At 43.7% G+C, this 17,813-nt stretch overlaps 1 protein-coding gene across 1 annotated transcript in view; it reads right to left on the bottom strand.

The window, feature by feature from the left end:
• Positions 1 to 2,298: 2,298 nt before the first annotated feature.
• The window catches only part of LOC137432637 (translocating chain-associated membrane protein 1), a 58,011-nt gene continuing 42,496 nt past the window's right edge, over positions 2,299 to 17,813 (bottom strand). Inside the window, exons 10-11 of the mRNA XM_068124724.2 lie at positions 9,627 to 9,781; positions 2,299 to 4,564 (exon numbers count right to left, since the gene is read on the bottom strand). Coding sequence (XP_067980825.1) covers positions 4,482 to 4,564; positions 9,627 to 9,781 — 238 coding nt within the window. The 3' untranslated portion in view covers positions 2,299 to 4,481. The remainder of the gene's footprint in view (positions 4,565 to 9,626; positions 9,782 to 17,813) is intronic.

Raw genomic sequence — 17,813 nt, 5'->3', positions numbered from 1 at the left:
CAACCACCACCAAGTCAGAATTTCAAGTATGTTCTTGATGGAGGGGCTCTCCTGCATCATATTGCTTGGCAAGTGGGTGACACATATGGCAAGATATTGGAGGATTATAGCAAATATGTGACAAAACACTATGGTCAGGCAGTGGTCATATTTGACGGGTATAAAGCAGGGCCTTCAACAAAGGACAGCACACATCAGCGCCGAGGGGGGTTTGAAGGGCAGAAAGTGATGTTCAATCCATCCACGAAGTTGCAGTTAAAAAAGAATGAGTTCCTCTCAAATCAAGAAAACAAGGTACGGTTCCTTGACCTTTTGGGGGAAAGTCTAGTCAGGTGTGGCTGTGAAATAGCATTTGCTGCAGGAGACGCTGACTTACTTATTGTCCAAACAGCAGTGGACATCTCAGAAACATGCGAAGCAGTACTAGTGGGTGATGACACTGACCTGCTTGTTCTGCTAATTCATCTTGCTGGCAGAAACAAGCACAATATCTACTTTTGACCCAAACCAAAGAAAGGAGAAGGTGTCAAATGTATGGGGGTCAATGTCATCAGGGACACACTAGGGCAGAACATCTGTGAGAATATTCTTTTTGTGCATGCTTTCCTGGGGTGTGACACGACATCGAGGATATTCGGGGTTGGAAAAGCAGTTGCTTTGAAACTGGTCAATGACAACACAGAATTCTGTGAACAGGCTGAACTATTCGGAAATAGACAGTCATCAAAGGGTCAGGTCATCAAAGCTGGAGAGAAGGCCATGGTCACTTTATACAAAGGGAAGGAGAATGACCACCTTAATGCCATGAGATATCTACGGTTTCAGGAGCTGGTCACTACACGCAAAAAAGCCATCCACCCCAACATGTTGCCGCCAACAGCTGCGGCAACAAAGTATCACAGCCTCCGAGTGTTCCATCAGATCCAACAATGGAAGGGTAACACATTGGATGCTGAAGAGTGGGGATGGAAGGTTTTGGATGGGCGCTTGACACCCGTGACCTCAGACTTGGATCCTGCCCCTCAGTCATTGCTGAGATTGGTCAGTTGCACCTGCACGTCAGGCTGTGGTACACTACGCTGTGGGTGCCGCCGACAGGGACTGGAATGTTCATCGGCTTGTTCGGGATGCAGAGGCATTTGCCAAAACATGTCAAATGATAACATAGATGATAATGAGGACAGTGACAGTTAAATGTAACTTGCCAAACATGTTGACCATACATGATGTTCCTCATATAATGTTCGACTATATGCTATGTTGACTCGGCGGTTGTTTGCATGTATTCCGTATATAAGAATGAAGCTTGAAACCATATATGGGTACTTAGGGCCACGTTACGGCCTAAATGGTGTTTTCACTTGAAAGATTGACCCTGAAAACATGGGTAAAGACACCAGATTTGTCCATTTCTGATGAATGGTTGAGGAGGTATGTAATTTTGTGAATTTTTTATATAGCGGTCAAGGCTACTGGACGGGTCATATGTTGAACCCTAAAAAAAAATAAAAGTTCCACTCCAAATAGTTTCTTATACTTTTAGTATGTCATTAAGATACCTTCAAGCAACAAAATACACCAGGTTTCATTTCTGTTGCAATTTGTGGTGGGTGTTTCTGCAGTTTGACTGGACTATTAGGGCAACTTGTGATGGACACCAATAAACTGCCCACCACCCATCCCTCTCTTCCTGCTCCACCTCTCCAAAAAACTGTTTTCCCTTGAAATACGACGAACAAGAAAAAAAAATAAACACGACCAGATGATCAAATTTCTAAAATGCCAGTTGTTTCAAAGGATTTTTGGGATTTTGGCAAAGTCTGGAAAATGCACCTAAATAGGTAGTATATTGCAAACTTACGATGTAGTGGTATTCCTACCCAATGTTAAGTCGAACTGGTTTAGTCTTAGTTTGAGCAGACAGAGGTTATTTTAAATTCGTACATAATATTTTGAGGGAATGACACTGGTGCATGGAAGAAAGACCAAATTACCGTCCTTTCCCTGATCTCTGGTACGTCCACACAGCTGCAGCACTGCATGTGGTGCAAGAAAAACTTCAAACCACCTCTCTGCCAAAATAACCATACACCCAACCATGCATGTGCAATGTTTATCATATCTAGTCCTTTTCACTCCATCATGAAATTGAAGCAATCCTTCACATGGACCGGTTACATACGACAAAGCATCAACTACAAGTTGAACTTGGAACCCCAAAACCAAATTCCAATGAGACATCCACTGGAACGCAAAAGAAGTGTTCCCTTCATAAATAAATAAAAATCAGCCAGGGTGCCATGTACAAATTACATCTTTTTATGACCAACAGTCTAAAATTTCCTTTTGCTCCTCACCCAAACTCTGTTTCTGCAATCCTCCTTTCTCGTCCTTTTCTTAACTCGGACACCACACCCTCGGCACATACGTAACAGCAAGTATACAAGATAGGGAATAAGAGAGCGAGGCAGTATCCCAGGGCAGCGAGATTCATCTCAACAAATCATTCCATAAAGCAGGACCCACGCTAATCCATGCCTGGCAGCTTTCAATGGATTACAGTACAAGGCATGAATGCAGGGGCCGCAGGGCATGTGAAAAAGATTTGTCCCCCATTATGGGCCTCAGCGAGCCCTCCCTGCAAACACACGTCACAGTGAATGAAATGCAGGGATTCATAGCAGAAGCTGTTTAATATAAAACAAACAAAAAAAACATAAAACAAAAACAAGTGACTCCATTTTGCACAGCAGGCTATTGTGGTCGAAGGTTGAGGCTGCACACGCAATTTAAAAAGCAGCTCGTGTGCAAGAAACCTTGGCCGAGTGTAATCTCATTAGAAAAATAATTACTTCGTAAAAACGGATTTCTTTTTGCCAAGTGTACAGAGTCACAATCAACATCCCTGCTTGATCCATATTACTTAGCGAGTCGTAAATCGATCTACACGCGTCACATGGATGGCAACAGAACCACAAATGTACACAATGTGATGCTTCACGTGTCATTATAAGGGAAATGGAGGTAATTTACTATCACACTATTGCAGGAACTTGGGATCTGCCAAAAGTTGTGGGAATTTTGGAAAAGTTGTGAACTTCAAAAATAAAAAGAACAAAAAACATCTAATAATTTTGTTTCTAATCCTTGTGAAGTTTGATGGGCAGGGAGAGGAAAGGGGGTGGGAAATCAAAACTTCTTGAAATTAATTTTTGAAAGTGTTTATAAAAGGTGCTCGATAGAAAGAAAGGCCTTTCTTGTTCCAGTTACAGCGGAACTACAGACAGTGCACCTTTATGACAAGGTGAGGTGAGGAGGGGAAGGGGCGGTCTCTACCATAGACCAGCAGAAAAAAAAAAAGATATTCCAAGCTTTCCCTCCCATTGCTAACCAGACTTTACTTGCACCTCCCCTCTGTAACATAAAATCTTATATATGCACATTGTATGTAGTATGTACAGCATGAAGGCATACGCCACAGAATTGTTCCAAACAAGAAACCTACAGGCACAGAAGTCGTCCCAATTTCTCTACCTGTAACAAATTACCTCGAGCTCCTCAAGATCACCGCTAAGGCAACGGACCATGTCCTTTTGTAAAAAAAATTCCAAGCAAAGAGCAGTCTGTTCTGAGCATTTGGACTGCGAGGAAGTTTTATTTTTCTTTCCAAAATATGATTAGCAACTCGACGACACACCCTTCCCCTTAACACCAGAATTTTCCCCAATCCTGACAATCAGATTGAAACCTACTCGAAATGAGCAACACTTTTAGGATTTGGAAATATTAACCCACAAACCGAGACCTGCAGAGAGCAGAAAAATCAATTTTGGTGGCAATTAATTAATTTATCCTCAAGTTTCCCTGCAAACTCCCAAGTCCAATGAATAAAATGTGTAAAAGTAACAAGTCATGTCATGAACCTGTTGGCGAAACTGATCTCATTCCTTATGCCAATATTGGTGGATAAACTACAAAAACTCACAACAGTTAAACCTGCATTACATGCTCACCACTTCCTTCTATAAAGCAAAATTGATCAGATATTCAATGATTGTTTTTAAGATTACAAAAAAGCAGATCCATGCATGGCATTTTGGCCACATAAGAAAAGCAGCCCGATCCCCCAAAGGCTGCATGATACAAGATGTATTTATTTTGGTTATTGCAAATCTGGACTCGGAGCAGATCAATGAACAAACCATGGAAAAAAAAAAACTGGTTCTACAAATCATGCTAACTTCGTTCCCATGTGATAAGCATGTGGAGTCAGTCCTATTGGGACCTCAGAATAATTGATATGGCACCGTAACATCACTTGATAAAGTTCCCACCCATGAAAAGGCATGCCAAGTCCACAAAAGGGTGTTTCAGTGGCTTTTAGTAGGCACCAGCTTTGGTGTCTCTCGAGAAAATAAAATAAAATAGAATCGAGAGACACCAGTCGGAGGGCAAGAGAGGGTCCATGTGAGCAGTGCCGGCTATTCTTGTAAACTCAGGAGCTTTCTTTTCTTCGACCGTGGAGCGGGACTGCCTGCAGCCTTGACATTCCCATTCTCCTGATCTGCTCACAAACAGAGAAGAGACCTTCTGTCAAACTATCGACATTGCACCGTGACCGTTATAACGATGGTACATGAAGGAGAACTCTCCACATGCCGTTACATAGGAGCACCACGAAAAAGCAGTGCAAAATGTCACACGGATTTGCACAAATCACATCAAGACCATTTCTGTTTATATATTAATGGCTTCACCAGGAAAAAGGTCAGCATGAAACTTGAACAACAACAAAAAGAATTATATATATATATATATATATATATATATATATATATATATATATATATATATATATATATATATATATATATATATATATATATATATATATATATATATATATACATACATACACACAGACTTGGCATTTAATATGGAATATTTTTTTTGTGGGGGTGAACTTACTTTTCAAGATGACTTAGAACCAAAAGTTCATTGGAATTATGTTGAAATTATTCTAGATTTTGTTAATGTGACCTTTAAAAGAAACAAAAACCACATTTGACATTTCGAAGCAAATAAATTGATGGTTGAAAGTGATGTAAACTGATATCGAACTCAATTCACGGACAGTACTGTGTTAAACTTCTGTACGTTTTCCAGAAGTATCTCTTAATTTTGCACATTAGCCAAAAAAAATTTCAACAAAAACAAAAGCTAAATTATGACTGGGATTACGGACAATAAAATTACAGTTCAGTACTTCGTGTAACCCCCACGAGCATTCAGGAGAGCACGTACACGTCGAGGCATGCTGTTCACGAGATTTGCCAAGGTTTGGACAGGAATCGCTTGCCATGCAGTGACAATATTGTGCTCCAATTCACGCACAGAGGTCGGCTGCTGGTCCAAGTTGTCGATTTGACGCGTTAATTCTGCCCACAAGTTCTCCATCGGATTCATATCCGGGAACATGGCAGGCCACTCCATATGCTCTACACCACGGTCAGCAAGAAAGTGTTGGATCACGCGAGCACGATGAGGCCGTGCATTGTCATCTTGGAAGACAAAGTTTCCTCGAAAGGCTGCACGAGCAAATGGAAGCAATGTTTCTTCCAGAATGGCCCTGTACTTGAACTGATCAGGTTTCCATTCAGAACAACCAGGTCAGTTTTGCCCCCTGCATGAAAAGCAGCCCAAACGGTCACCCCACCACCTCCAGCTTGGACTCTTGGCACTATACAATCTTCGTTGTGGGCTTCATGCACTTGTCTGCGCACTCGGACACGGCCATCTTGACGATAGACCAGAAATCTAGACTCGTCACTGAAGGTCACGTGATTCCAGTGTCCTGGCTGCCATTGACGGTGCTCTCTGGCCCACTGCAATCGGCGCTGGCTGTGTTGTCTGGTCAGGCGTGGCTTTCTCAGGGGATGCCTGGCACGATAGCCTGCTTGAACCAGTCATTGGTTGACTAGCCTTCTGGATACAGGCACATTTTTCAGTTGCTGCCACTCAGCCCGAAGCCGATTAGCTGACTTGGTACGGCCATTGCAGACTAACCGGTGCAGCTGGCGATCATCTCTCCTTGTGGTTCTGCGGGGACGTCCTGGCCTCGGTGTTGGAGTAGGGACACCCCTCTGAGCATTTCGTTTCAGGATCTTTGACACCTGACATTGAGTGATGCCACACTGCCGAGCAATAGCACGCTGTTTCATGCCAGGATTTCGTAAAGCCACCACTCCATGACAAACAGCATTGTCAAGTTGACGGACCATCTCCAGAGGAAGCCGCAATAACTTTTGTAGACGTGCAGCAGTTGTTTTCCACTAATACAGAACGCAACAACCCTCATATACCCGATTGTGAAGCCAATCGTCAAATGTACCTGTCCTTACATTTTGTCACGCCACCTGTGATATAATCCTGTTATTGACTTCTTGCTGCGAAAGACAATCAGTGACATGGTTCTTTCAACAAAGACATCACCGAAGGGTAAAAGAAACTCACCAGATTGATATACTGAGTTCAGAAAGTAAACCCAAGTCAAGAAAAAATATATATTCCATATTAAATGCCAAGTCTGTATATATACACCCGAGACAAACTCAAAGGACTCCACGAATTTGGGGTGCTGAAATCACACACACTATTGATAGACACAGAAGTAGATGTCGTCGTGATAGAGATTAAAATCCAATTCATATCACACAAGGCTGGGAAAAGAACTCAACTTTCCCATCACCATTTAGTTGAACATTGAAACAAATTAATCTGGAATGTAAACACAAGGTAACTACAACAGCACTCGGTAGAGCACATACCTCAGCCAGGCTGAACAATTTACGTTTTGAATCACATTGATAGGTCGGATCTGGATTCGGATCGGAACCAAAATGTAATCGGCTTGTTCTTCTCACCAAACCAACTCATCCACAACATTTTGAGATACCGTGCTATATATTGTTTTTAGTCTTCCCAATGGTGAAGAATCACTTTAAAAGTTTTAGTGTCCTGATCCAGATCTTAACCAAAATCGAGTCAATTCCTCCTTGTCACACACACACCCAACCTTTCCACCAAGTTTCTGCAAAATCCGTCCATAAATTTTTTGAGATATCCTGCTCACAAACAGATAAACAGGCTCCGGTAAGGCCTTGACTCATGAATACAAAACCTCCATCCACCTTCGATGGCAGAGGTAATGAAAGGTAAATTTTTGGGAGTCGGTCTTATAAATCACACTTGCATCATAATTTTGCTTTTATTCATAAAAGACCAGTCGATTGGCAAAATTAATTCAATTAACAGGTGGTTTAAAAAAATAAGGCGCTGAAACGACTGCATTTTGTTTTCGAATCCACGGAGATATTGCAGGTACTTTGAGGTATGCAGCGACCATCATCCAGCCAAGGAGCATCTGCTCAGAGGGTGAAAGCCAGTGGTTCGAAATGAGATCTGTTTACTCCATCAAGGTAAGTAAAGTGTGCCTTATTGTGTTAATTTCATCCATGTTCACCTCTGCCACCAAAGGTGAACGGAAGTTATGTTTTCACCCCTGTCTTGTTTTGAGCAGGATGTCTCGATGAAAAAAAAAAACGGATGGATTTGGATGAAACTTGGTGGACAGGTTGGGTGTGTGACGAGGGTGATTTGATTCAATTTTGGTGAAGAGCCGGATCTGGATACTATAATTTGAAATTTATTTTCAGTGATTCTTCACCATCTTCACCTTTCCCGGTGTGTACCCTGGATAAGAATAGGTACACCGTATCCCTGCGTGTCGTAAAAGACGACTAAGAGGGTTGGCGTCAGGAAGGGCATCCGGCCATAAAAACATTGCCTCAAAAGGGGAACCATGACAATTACAACTACATATGGGCAGGGTACAGCCCGAAGTGGAGATCGGTTTCTGAGGTTTGGGACATGTCGGAGACATGCTGAATGGAGAAGGTGGATCAGACTCGGCAACGGTTGCTCGAGTGAGATGTGCATGGAAGAAGTTTCGGGAACTGAGTGGCATGCTGATGATGAGGGGAGTGTCGTTGAAGCTGAAGGGAAAGGTGTATGCTGCATGTGTGAGAAGTGTTATGATTTATGGGAGCGAGACATGGGTAATGAACGTAGAGCAGCAACGAAGGTTGGAAAGGGTGGAAATGCGAATGGTTCGACGGATGTGCGGAGTATCGTTGAGAGAGAGGAAGACAAATGATGAATTGCGCAAGATGATGGGAATAGAGCCTGTGATTGATGCTGTGAAGAGGAACAGGTTGAGATGGTTTGGTCATGTGTTGAGGAAGGATGAAAGTGACTGGTTGAGAAGAGTGATGGAAATGAATGTAGAAGGAAGCAGAGGACGGGGAAGACCGAGAAAGACTTGGCTAAAGATGGTGGAAGAAGAAATGCGGGCAAGGGGGTTAACAAGGAGAGATGCAGAAAATAGGGCAAAATGGAGAAGATTGTCATGGGGACCGCAAGGCTAACCCCCGCTCTAGCAGGGAAAATGGCCTTTAAAATGCATGTTGTTGTTGTTGTAACAGGTGTATATATCATGGCAATAAATCACGTGATGAAGATGGCACTAGCTTTGATTAATACATGCAATTTATTTCAAACTCTACAAAAGATGGATCGTTCAGAGAAATCAACCATATCTGGTTGACATCACCGTTGTATCAACTTGAATAATGCAGGTTTAGCTACAAAGGCTTGCTGTACCACAAGGCCAGACTCCAATTGCGCCTGACCTTGCATTCCTGCGTATGTGTGACGGTCGTGCCAGAGTACGTGTGACTGCAGCACATTGTGAGAAGCACAAGTATGGGAACAAAAAGGAATGGAGAATAGGCCCCAAGGAGCAGTGATAGCTGTCCTTGTGTACTGGGGCTTGGGTGGGTCGAGTTGGAGAAGTCATGCCACAAAGTGTGAGTAAATTATAAGGTCAGGGGTTGTAACATGCATGGCATAAATTATAACAGGTACACAGATACAGCGTTGATAACCTTTGCAACAGGGAGAAAGGGTAACTATATGAAGACCTCAGAAAACAAGGTGGGGAAAGATGCAGATAAATCCACCAAGAGGACATCTTGGGAATTGATTGCATCATCCGTCACCAAGTCCCTGGTGAAACGATTGTGGATAGTACGAGGCGGGGACGCCGCCCTGCGATTTCAATATCAAGGAAATGGAGAAAAGGGCAATAGAGTACGGTGGGGGTGAGAAACACCAACACTTGCAGCCCCGCCATGGCGCAAACTTGATAAGTTTCCACACTCTCTCCTCCTCTCAACGTCAGTAGAAGTGGTACAAGTAAGAGATTCAGAATTCCTTCAACTTATGGTGCACTCACAACACAAAGCTTGACAGCTCGGCTTCCACTCTTACAGCACACTCAAAATAGCTCTAACCTAAATACTTTAAAAACACCATAACAAATACGTTTCAGCAGCCTGAGTCATCAGTCAAGAACCCTGGCTTCATTCCTCGTTTCAGACCTTTACCAGTTGAGAGAGAGGAGAGAGAAGAAAAAAAAACACCGAATAATCTTTATTATTATTATTATTATTTTTTTTTTTAAGAATCACATTTAAATGAAACAAGCACACCAAGGCCTTCCTTACCTGAGCCTTTGCGGCCTTGCCGAGAGCGCCCATTGCTGCGCTTTGCCCAGCCTTCACTGCTGTCTAATGTTTCTCGCCAGCGCCGTAAATGGAAGTTGATGAAATGCCACATCATCCACGCTTGTGTCAGGCACATAGCCACCAGAGCTGACCACCTGGATGAATAATTGCACGAGATGAATGGGCAGACAGAGGTGATTTCCAAATTTTATATATTCAGCAAGGTTTGCTTTTTAGGGTTCCTCCCGAAACGGAATAATGTATACGTACACGTGCAACTTGTTTGGTGTCGGCAAAAGCCAAACATTATCCCCTTGAAAACAAAACGGCCAGACTATTTCAACAGCAATACAATCACAATCTCAAGGCCTCAATTCAGCATCATCAAAGTCCAAAAAAAAGTTGTAAAGGATTATTTAGGATCATTAAAGATCATCATTTCATATGCAGCCTGTGGCTGATTGTTGCATCATTCCTAAGAGCGCGGCTGTGCCGCTGATGCAGTGCCCCGCTTCCAGTAGGCTGGTATAATTTGGCCGACCTCGGAAGGATGACGCAGGAAGAGTCAACCCACCTGGCGTTATTTAATGGAGAAATAGGGGCTCAAACTCTAGACCCTAAGATCTTAAGCGAGCCACCTTAACCGTTAAGCCAACACCACACTACCAACTGCATAATCAAAGTTTCTTAGTCCCAAGCGAGTTCAAACCTTGGCGAACCAGAAGGTGACCAAGCAGAACAGGTGTTCTCAGTACATTTCTGCTGGTCACCTTTAATGCATCCATTTCAAATGCTCTGGGACACAACTTCAAGAGAATCAAATGTTTCTCCATATAATACAAGTACATTTAAGCAGGCACCTAGAAACTGGCACCAGTGAATAAGGATGGGTGATCGTACCACATGGTCACATATTGAAGCCACGAGTTTCATCACAAGTATGCTTTGCAAGATGCCTTCCATAAACCTGCGAACTGTTTTGTGCCAAGCGATGGAAACCGAGAAATACATTAATACGCACTGTGCTGCCCCCAGCTGGTGATAAATATATATACATGTCTGGAACAAATCAATTTAATGTCTTTTGTATCCAATTCCTTGAAATATCTCATCCTTTTAATTGCATGGGCCTACTTGATGAGATATTGTAAGGAACTAGTCGAAATGCCTGAAATTAAAAAGGCAATGTGATATTTTTGAAAACCACAAGCGGGTGCAGATAGAGCAGCCAAAGGAGACTGCAGCAAATGTGGCATGGGTCACTGATTTCATCCAATGGCCGAAAGAGTTTTAGGCCATTAAAGTATCCAAGGATCGCATTGGCGTATGAATGAACATATTAATAGTTTGACATGATGGTGCAGACGTATGCACGAATGTGGTTCTCAGCTGAACGACAAACTACTGGATTGGTGCTTCACAGGCATCACAAAGTGTGCCGTTCCTCAGACGAACATCAGGCCAGATGTCCAGTCTGCTAGCATTAGTTGGTGGGTGTTAATCAGACTCAGTTGCCCGATGATTAGAGCTTCTGCTTTGACTCTGTGAGGTCGCCAATTCGAACCCCAAGTCACACCAAAAACAACTAGAACAACACTCTTCGACGTCACGACATCGACTGATATGCCTGCACCCACATTATTAGATCATTATAATACTTGTACCAAGTTTGATTTAAATCCATTCAGCTGTAAAGTTATCACATTTTTACCTGACATGACCTCTGATCTCTGACCCCAAAATGTAATCAGTTCATGCTTACCTCATTATGCATACCTGTACCAAGTTTTAATTTAAATCCCTTCAGCTATTCACAAGTCATCACATTTTTATCTGACATGACCTTTGGCCTTTGACCTCGGGACCCCAAAATCTAATCGGTTAATCTTTACATCATTATACACACCTGTACCAAGTTTGAATTAGATCACTTCAGCCGTTCTTAAGTCATACACCTATTACAGACTTTGACCTTTGACCTCTTCACCCCAAAAACTAATCAGTTCATGTTTACATCATTCTACATAATTGTACCAAATTGTCAGAATCCCATCACTGGTTCACAAGTTATCATGGTAACAGTATTTTTACCTAACAGGTCCTCTGACCTTTGGCTTTTGACCTCGTGACCCCAAATCTAATCACTTCATCTTTACCTCTAGTGAGGCGGCATAGCTAAAAAATCGTTCATTTTTGTGATAGAAGCGCCAGATTTTCTACATTTATAGCTTAATATATGTTGAATGAATCTGGATATTGGGGCATTGCAGATTGGCATTCTGATGACAGTGGCAGCCATTTTCCAAAAGGTCCACGGTCCAAGAGGTCCACGTGCGAATTTTTCCAAAATGGCTGCCAGCGGTTACTGGAATAGAACACTTTGGTCACCCCCAAGCTGCTGTTACCATGTTTTCAGCACCACAAATATAATTTAAAGACCAGTTAAAGTGAAAAAAAATGTATTCCAATGTAGGACAATATTAAATTAAAGAAATCTAACAACATGGTGTGATATAGTGGATTACACTGTAGCTGTATTACCAAAGGCCATTTAACAATGTTCAGTGAACATACTAACAATTACACTGTAACAGTTTGAACATACGATATCTAACAATGTTCAGTGAATGTACTGAAGCCATTAAAGGGGCATGTTGCAGATTTTCAACCAATTTTTTATAGTGTGAAAAACACCTGCAGTGTTTTCTGTGTCTCTGGGGTGCAGTTCCAAAATGTGTGGTTCTTCCGGACACCTGCGTGTCATTTGATGTTTTTTTGGGTCAGAGAATTTTAGGGTCAGCTCTCACATTCTCCTTCACAGAAGCAGAGGCCTGTTCACTGAAGAGCAGCCTTCTTACACTTGCAGCGCGTTCTGCAACCACTCTTGCAGCCACAAGAGATCAGCTCGTAGCAGGATTTTGATGCTTGTGGTAATGTCGTCCAGTGGGGCTCATACAATCCTTCTGTCTTCACCCATCCCCAGTCAGTTGGTGATGGCAGCACAGGGTCTGGTAGCAGTGTCTTTCCCCAGATGTGACAACCCTGGTAAACTGCTCTCTTGACGTGCTCCACCAGAGCAGCTGGGGTAGGTGGTATTTTCTGCACTGAGTTTTTCCGTAGAAAGAGCTTCCCTCTTGCATCGTCCACCTTGGTGCAGGTGCTTGTTCTGTCAAAGAGAAGTATGACAAACCTCTCAATAATGTTCATTACATCATCTGGGATCTCGTTTGGTCCACTTGCCAGCATCAGTAGTGCATCTGTCAATTCTGGAAGCGACTTCCATGTAGACCATGCTGCCTTCTTTCCATGTCCAGCAAAGCTGGATACGGTGTCACAGCCTGTCAAAGCATGAAACATTGGAAGGGCACATGACATCTCTGGTCCGAGACATGCAGCCATTTGGTGGGCTGCCAGGTAGCGAAAGCTCTTGCCTGTTCCAAATGCGAGCCAGAGTTCACATCCAGATGGTAGTAGACTTGTGGCAAACACAGCCAAGACCACAACATCAGTGTCAACAGTCCGAATCAGCACCTGTTGGTGGCCATGCTGTGCAGCATGTGATACGTGCAGTAGCATACGACTATCAGCCTCTTCATGGCTGCATGGGGCCAGGGTGTGGAGATCTTGAAGTAGCTGTGTGCTGAGCACACCCTGCCCATCAATGAGGACAACTTCCTTGTCTTCTTCACAGAACACCTGAAGGAGGACCCTGGACAAGAAACTGAATAGTTCAGTTTTGTTGCTGTCAACCCGCAGAAAGTTCTGCCAGTTTCCTGGTATGGCAGCCTTCCCAACCACACGTCTCCTTACACCCTTTCCACGCTTGGCTCTTGCTGTGCCTTTCAGGGAGTCATCCTTGTAAGTATCCCAAACGAGGTCCACGCGTGACACACTGCGCAGATGAGAAGAGATGTATGGGATGAATATCTGCTGGGCATATTCATCAAATGTCTTGGCACCTGCTGGCCTCATCATCTGAATGATGGCAGCTCCATCAAGAACTACACAAGTAGCATCAGGGGCTTTAGTCTGAGCTGGAGACAGGTCCTCCAGGCATGTCAGAAGGTCACTCTTGGCCCCAAGTCGTAATCTTCCTCCATCGGAGAGTGCTGGTGGCCATGCTTGGTTCTCATGCTGAAAGAAGTCTTCCAGGTTTCCATCTCTTGTTTGACAGCTAATGTAGAGTCGTGAGAACAGCTCCACATCACTTTTCATTGAGGTCAGCTGCTGCTTCTGCTTACTTGCCATCTTTTTTGTTGAGCCAACAAAGTGTCAACCGGTTGCGGTGGATTGGGTCATCAATGGGCTTTGTTCTCTCCACAAGACATTCTTTTGTGAATGCTTGAAACTGCTGTTGACCAATCTTCTGTGCCTTTTTAACAGTCTCCACTGCCGATGGTTCAGCAATGTCTTTGCTGTCAAGGACAAGCAGGTCTTTGCTCTCCTCTTCAAATGGATTGCCCAGTTCTTCCAATACATTGATGAGGGAGCAGACGTCTTTCTTAAATGCTTTCTGCACACTTGCTGTCTGGTCATGGTGGAGCACCTCATCTCCTCTTCCCATGAGCTGGTGTGCATCTTCAAAGTCCTCAATCACTGCGGCAACCTCAGGGCCAGCTACCATCCACCGCCGAAGGGCACTAGGGTTGTCTGTAAGACCTACTGCCCCTCCATCACTCTTGATGCAAGCATTATTTTGCTCATGTGCTTGGTCGATAGGGATTGCTGAGAAGACCCTGTTGCTCTTCTGAATGGTGAAATTCCCAGCATTGAATTCTCTGGCAACATCTGGGTGTCTTGGTTGTTGGTAGTTCAGACATGTCATGGAGATGAACTGGGATCCAGCGGGCATAGTTAGTGTGGTCCAGAGCAAAGAACCAGGGGACGAGTCCTGTCAGAGCATCGAGGTACATGCTGAAAGAGGACTGACGCAGGGATCGCACATAGACCAGTAAACACAGCTCCAATTCCATGACTGTTGCCCAGTACTGGAATTGAGGGCAGCTCTCGCCCCTCTTTTGGCACCATTCGTCAAAGCTCAAAGGATCGTCTTCTGTATCTGTGTCACGGTTACTGTAGGCCCGATGTTGCAGGATGTATAATGCAGCCACTGTGACTTGGTGGGCACGTCGGGTGCGAGTAACATGTGCTGCACGCAAGAAGGAGTCGGCAGTGCCTGCTGTTGTTATCTCCGCTTGTACCAGTGTTTTAACCCAGCCACTGCCTTTCAACCAATCACCCAGGGTCTTCAGAGCTGCCATCTCTATATGCAGGCCACCAAACATCACAACAATCTTGTCTTCCCCATACATCTCTGGCCACTTCCACTGGATCTGCTTGGCAATCGCATACAAGGGTTGATCAAATGCTAGTACCGGTGTCTGCTCAGCATTCAGATGTTGAACAGCCTTTCTGACTATGTCCATCACGTGTTTGATCATTGCCATGGTGTGGGCACTCTCGTGGAACAGAGGGAGTAGGGCACTTGGGCATATGATTTCCTCCCCGGCAGGCTGGTGACTTGCATGGTATGCAGCCCAGGACATGTTGTCCACACTCTGATTCTCTTCATCTTCAGATGGAAGTGCTATAACGTTCCGCACATTTTCTAGCCAGCAGTACTCTTCCTTGATGCTCTGGTCAGAGTTCTCCCTGCTCAAAGATGCCACAGTGCTAGGTGGTACAGGTGCCTTTGTGGTGCTACCGACAACAGGTGGAACGTCTGTGTAGTAGCTTGGCAAATGGCCCACTGTCTTTTTGCCTGCAGAACCTCCAACAATCGCAATACTGCGGTCAACTCCTTGACCTGCAAAGGCAGGGAGTTGAAAGAGTGAGATACCTGTGCCATGGAAGGACTCCTTTGAGGTAGTTGAGCTAGGATTATGGTCAATATTATCAACCGCAGCAGTTGTGAAGACGCCACCACGCATCTTAGGAGGGCAGACCACCTGATCCTTGTGGTACTGCTGTATGACACTTTCTCCTAGCTGGGCTGACAGACGAAGCACACGGTCATATGTGATACTGACACCGAGATGTGAAAGCCGTTCCACAACTTCCCTCTTCCTGGTTTGGGCATGGACCATCAGGCCTATATACATTGGAACAGGTGATGTGTGTGAGTGTCTGTGTGTGTGTCTAATTGTATTTTTCTTAATTTAATGTGTATTTAAATGTATTTATATATTTTTTTAATCGTTTATGAATCAAATGGCTGCTATGGCCACCAGGGGGCGAGTTTCTGATGCCCCAATATCCATCTTTGTTCTAAATATATTTGTCAACACATCTGCCGAATTTGGTGCTCTATCACAAAAATGAACGATTGTGGATATATATTGAGCTATGCCGCCCCACTACTCATTATACATACCTGCACCAAGTTTGACCAAGATCCCTTCAGCCGTTCTCAGTTATCATGGTAACTAAAACCTATCACGAACGGATGGATGGACAGATGGACAACCTGAAAACATAATGCCTCCACGACGAAAAACAATGGCAGTGCTGCTTCCTTGCTTGATGCTCAGCATTCTTTGCAGGTTTCAAGAGGATGTAAAGAAATATTAGGGGGAGGATGGGGGGTTTGTTACCTCCACCACCAAAGGTGGATGGAGGTTATGTTTTCACCCCTGTCTGTTTGTTTGTTACTTGGCAAATATTTTTAATTTTTTTGAGCAAAAAATTTTGGCTCGCAAAAAGTGGCAAAACCCCACTTTTCTCAAATTTCTAAAATCCTCAATTTTCATCCGATTGACATGAAATCTGAATAGGATTTACATATCAGCTAACTGAAACCAACCACCAACTATTTTTGAGGTCAGCATAAGCCAAAAGGTTAACATAGGCCGAATATCTAAAATTCACCAAAAAAAATTTTTTGAATACAAGATCGAGGCTCGTGTAAGAGCTAACATTAATGACAAAAAAAAAAAAAAAAAAAAAAAAAAAATTAACGGACACATAAGACAAAATAAAGTGAGCGAGAGACAAGATGGGGAGAGAGGGGGAAGCACACAAGTACAACATTTGAGAGCAGGGACATCGGGAGATCTGTGTGAGGTAGAGGGCTTGGGGGGAGGAGGCGTGGGAAGGGGGTGGGGGGTTTTATGAGGTAAAAAACACATGGACACAGCTAGGACTTCCAGGAAAGAAGTCGGTATTTCAGAAAAGTGGATCTGGGGTGAATTAACAGGGGTAGAAAAGATCAAGGTTTTGGATTGGGGAAGATAAGAGATGGTGGTGAACAGCTGTTTTAAAGACCTGGAGGGAGGAGTGAGATTGAAGAGAGTGAGGGCGTTTGTTCCAGAGGCAGGAGAAAAGAGGAATGAAAGAGTGAAGGTGAGCAGAGACTCTTCATTTTGGCAGTTTCACCAGAAGAGGGTTGCAGGCAGATCTTGTCCGACCTGTAGGAGTACTTGGGGGACATAGCACAGACAGGGCTGGGGGAGGGGGGCTTTAATTTCCATCCGATTAACTTAATTTGAAGACTATTGGCATACCAGGTCCCATAATTAAACTTCCAATTATTTGTGAGGTCAAAAGGGTGCTCTACCAAGTGCCATTCCACTTTGTTCTCTTTTGCCAAGCGTCACTCGATGAGTGATTTTTCATTTGTTTATTTGTCTGTTTGTGAACAAGATATCGCAAAAAGTTATGGACGAGTTCAGACTAAATTTGGCAGAGATGTAGCGTATGTGACAAGGACGAAATGATGAGATGTTGTGAAGATCCGGATTCGGATCCGGCTACGATAACTTTTTAAGTGATTCTTCACTATTGGGACATAGGGCCAAAAACGATACATAGCAGGATATCTCAAAATGTTGTGGACGGATTTGGACGAAACTTGGTGGACCGGTTGGGTGTCTGGCAAGTTCAAATATATTCGATTTTGGTGAAGTTCTGAATATGTATTCGGATATTAGAATTATTTAATTTTTCAAGTGATTCTTCACCATTGAGTGATATGGCCAACCAGGCGGAGGTTTGCTCTCTACTGCGTGCCGTTCTGGTTGTTGATGTGAATAGCGCATCTTGGGTAAGGACACGATGATTTTTGAGTGAGCAGCGATCTTTACTTGTAATGTGCGGGATTCTCTTCTGATTTGTATTTGTGGTTAGGTATTTAATTGGTGCCATCACCCTCACACAGGAAACACTTAAACTTATCCAGAATGCGAACGA

The sequence above is a fragment of the Myxine glutinosa genome, chromosome 8, assembly GCF_964187855.1.
Source record: "Myxine glutinosa chromosome 8, kmMyxGlut1.1, whole genome shotgun sequence".
Classification (NCBI taxonomy): Eukaryota; Metazoa; Chordata; class Myxini; order Myxiniformes; family Myxinidae; genus Myxine; species Myxine glutinosa.
This window is presented reverse-complemented; position numbering and strand designations above follow the sequence as displayed.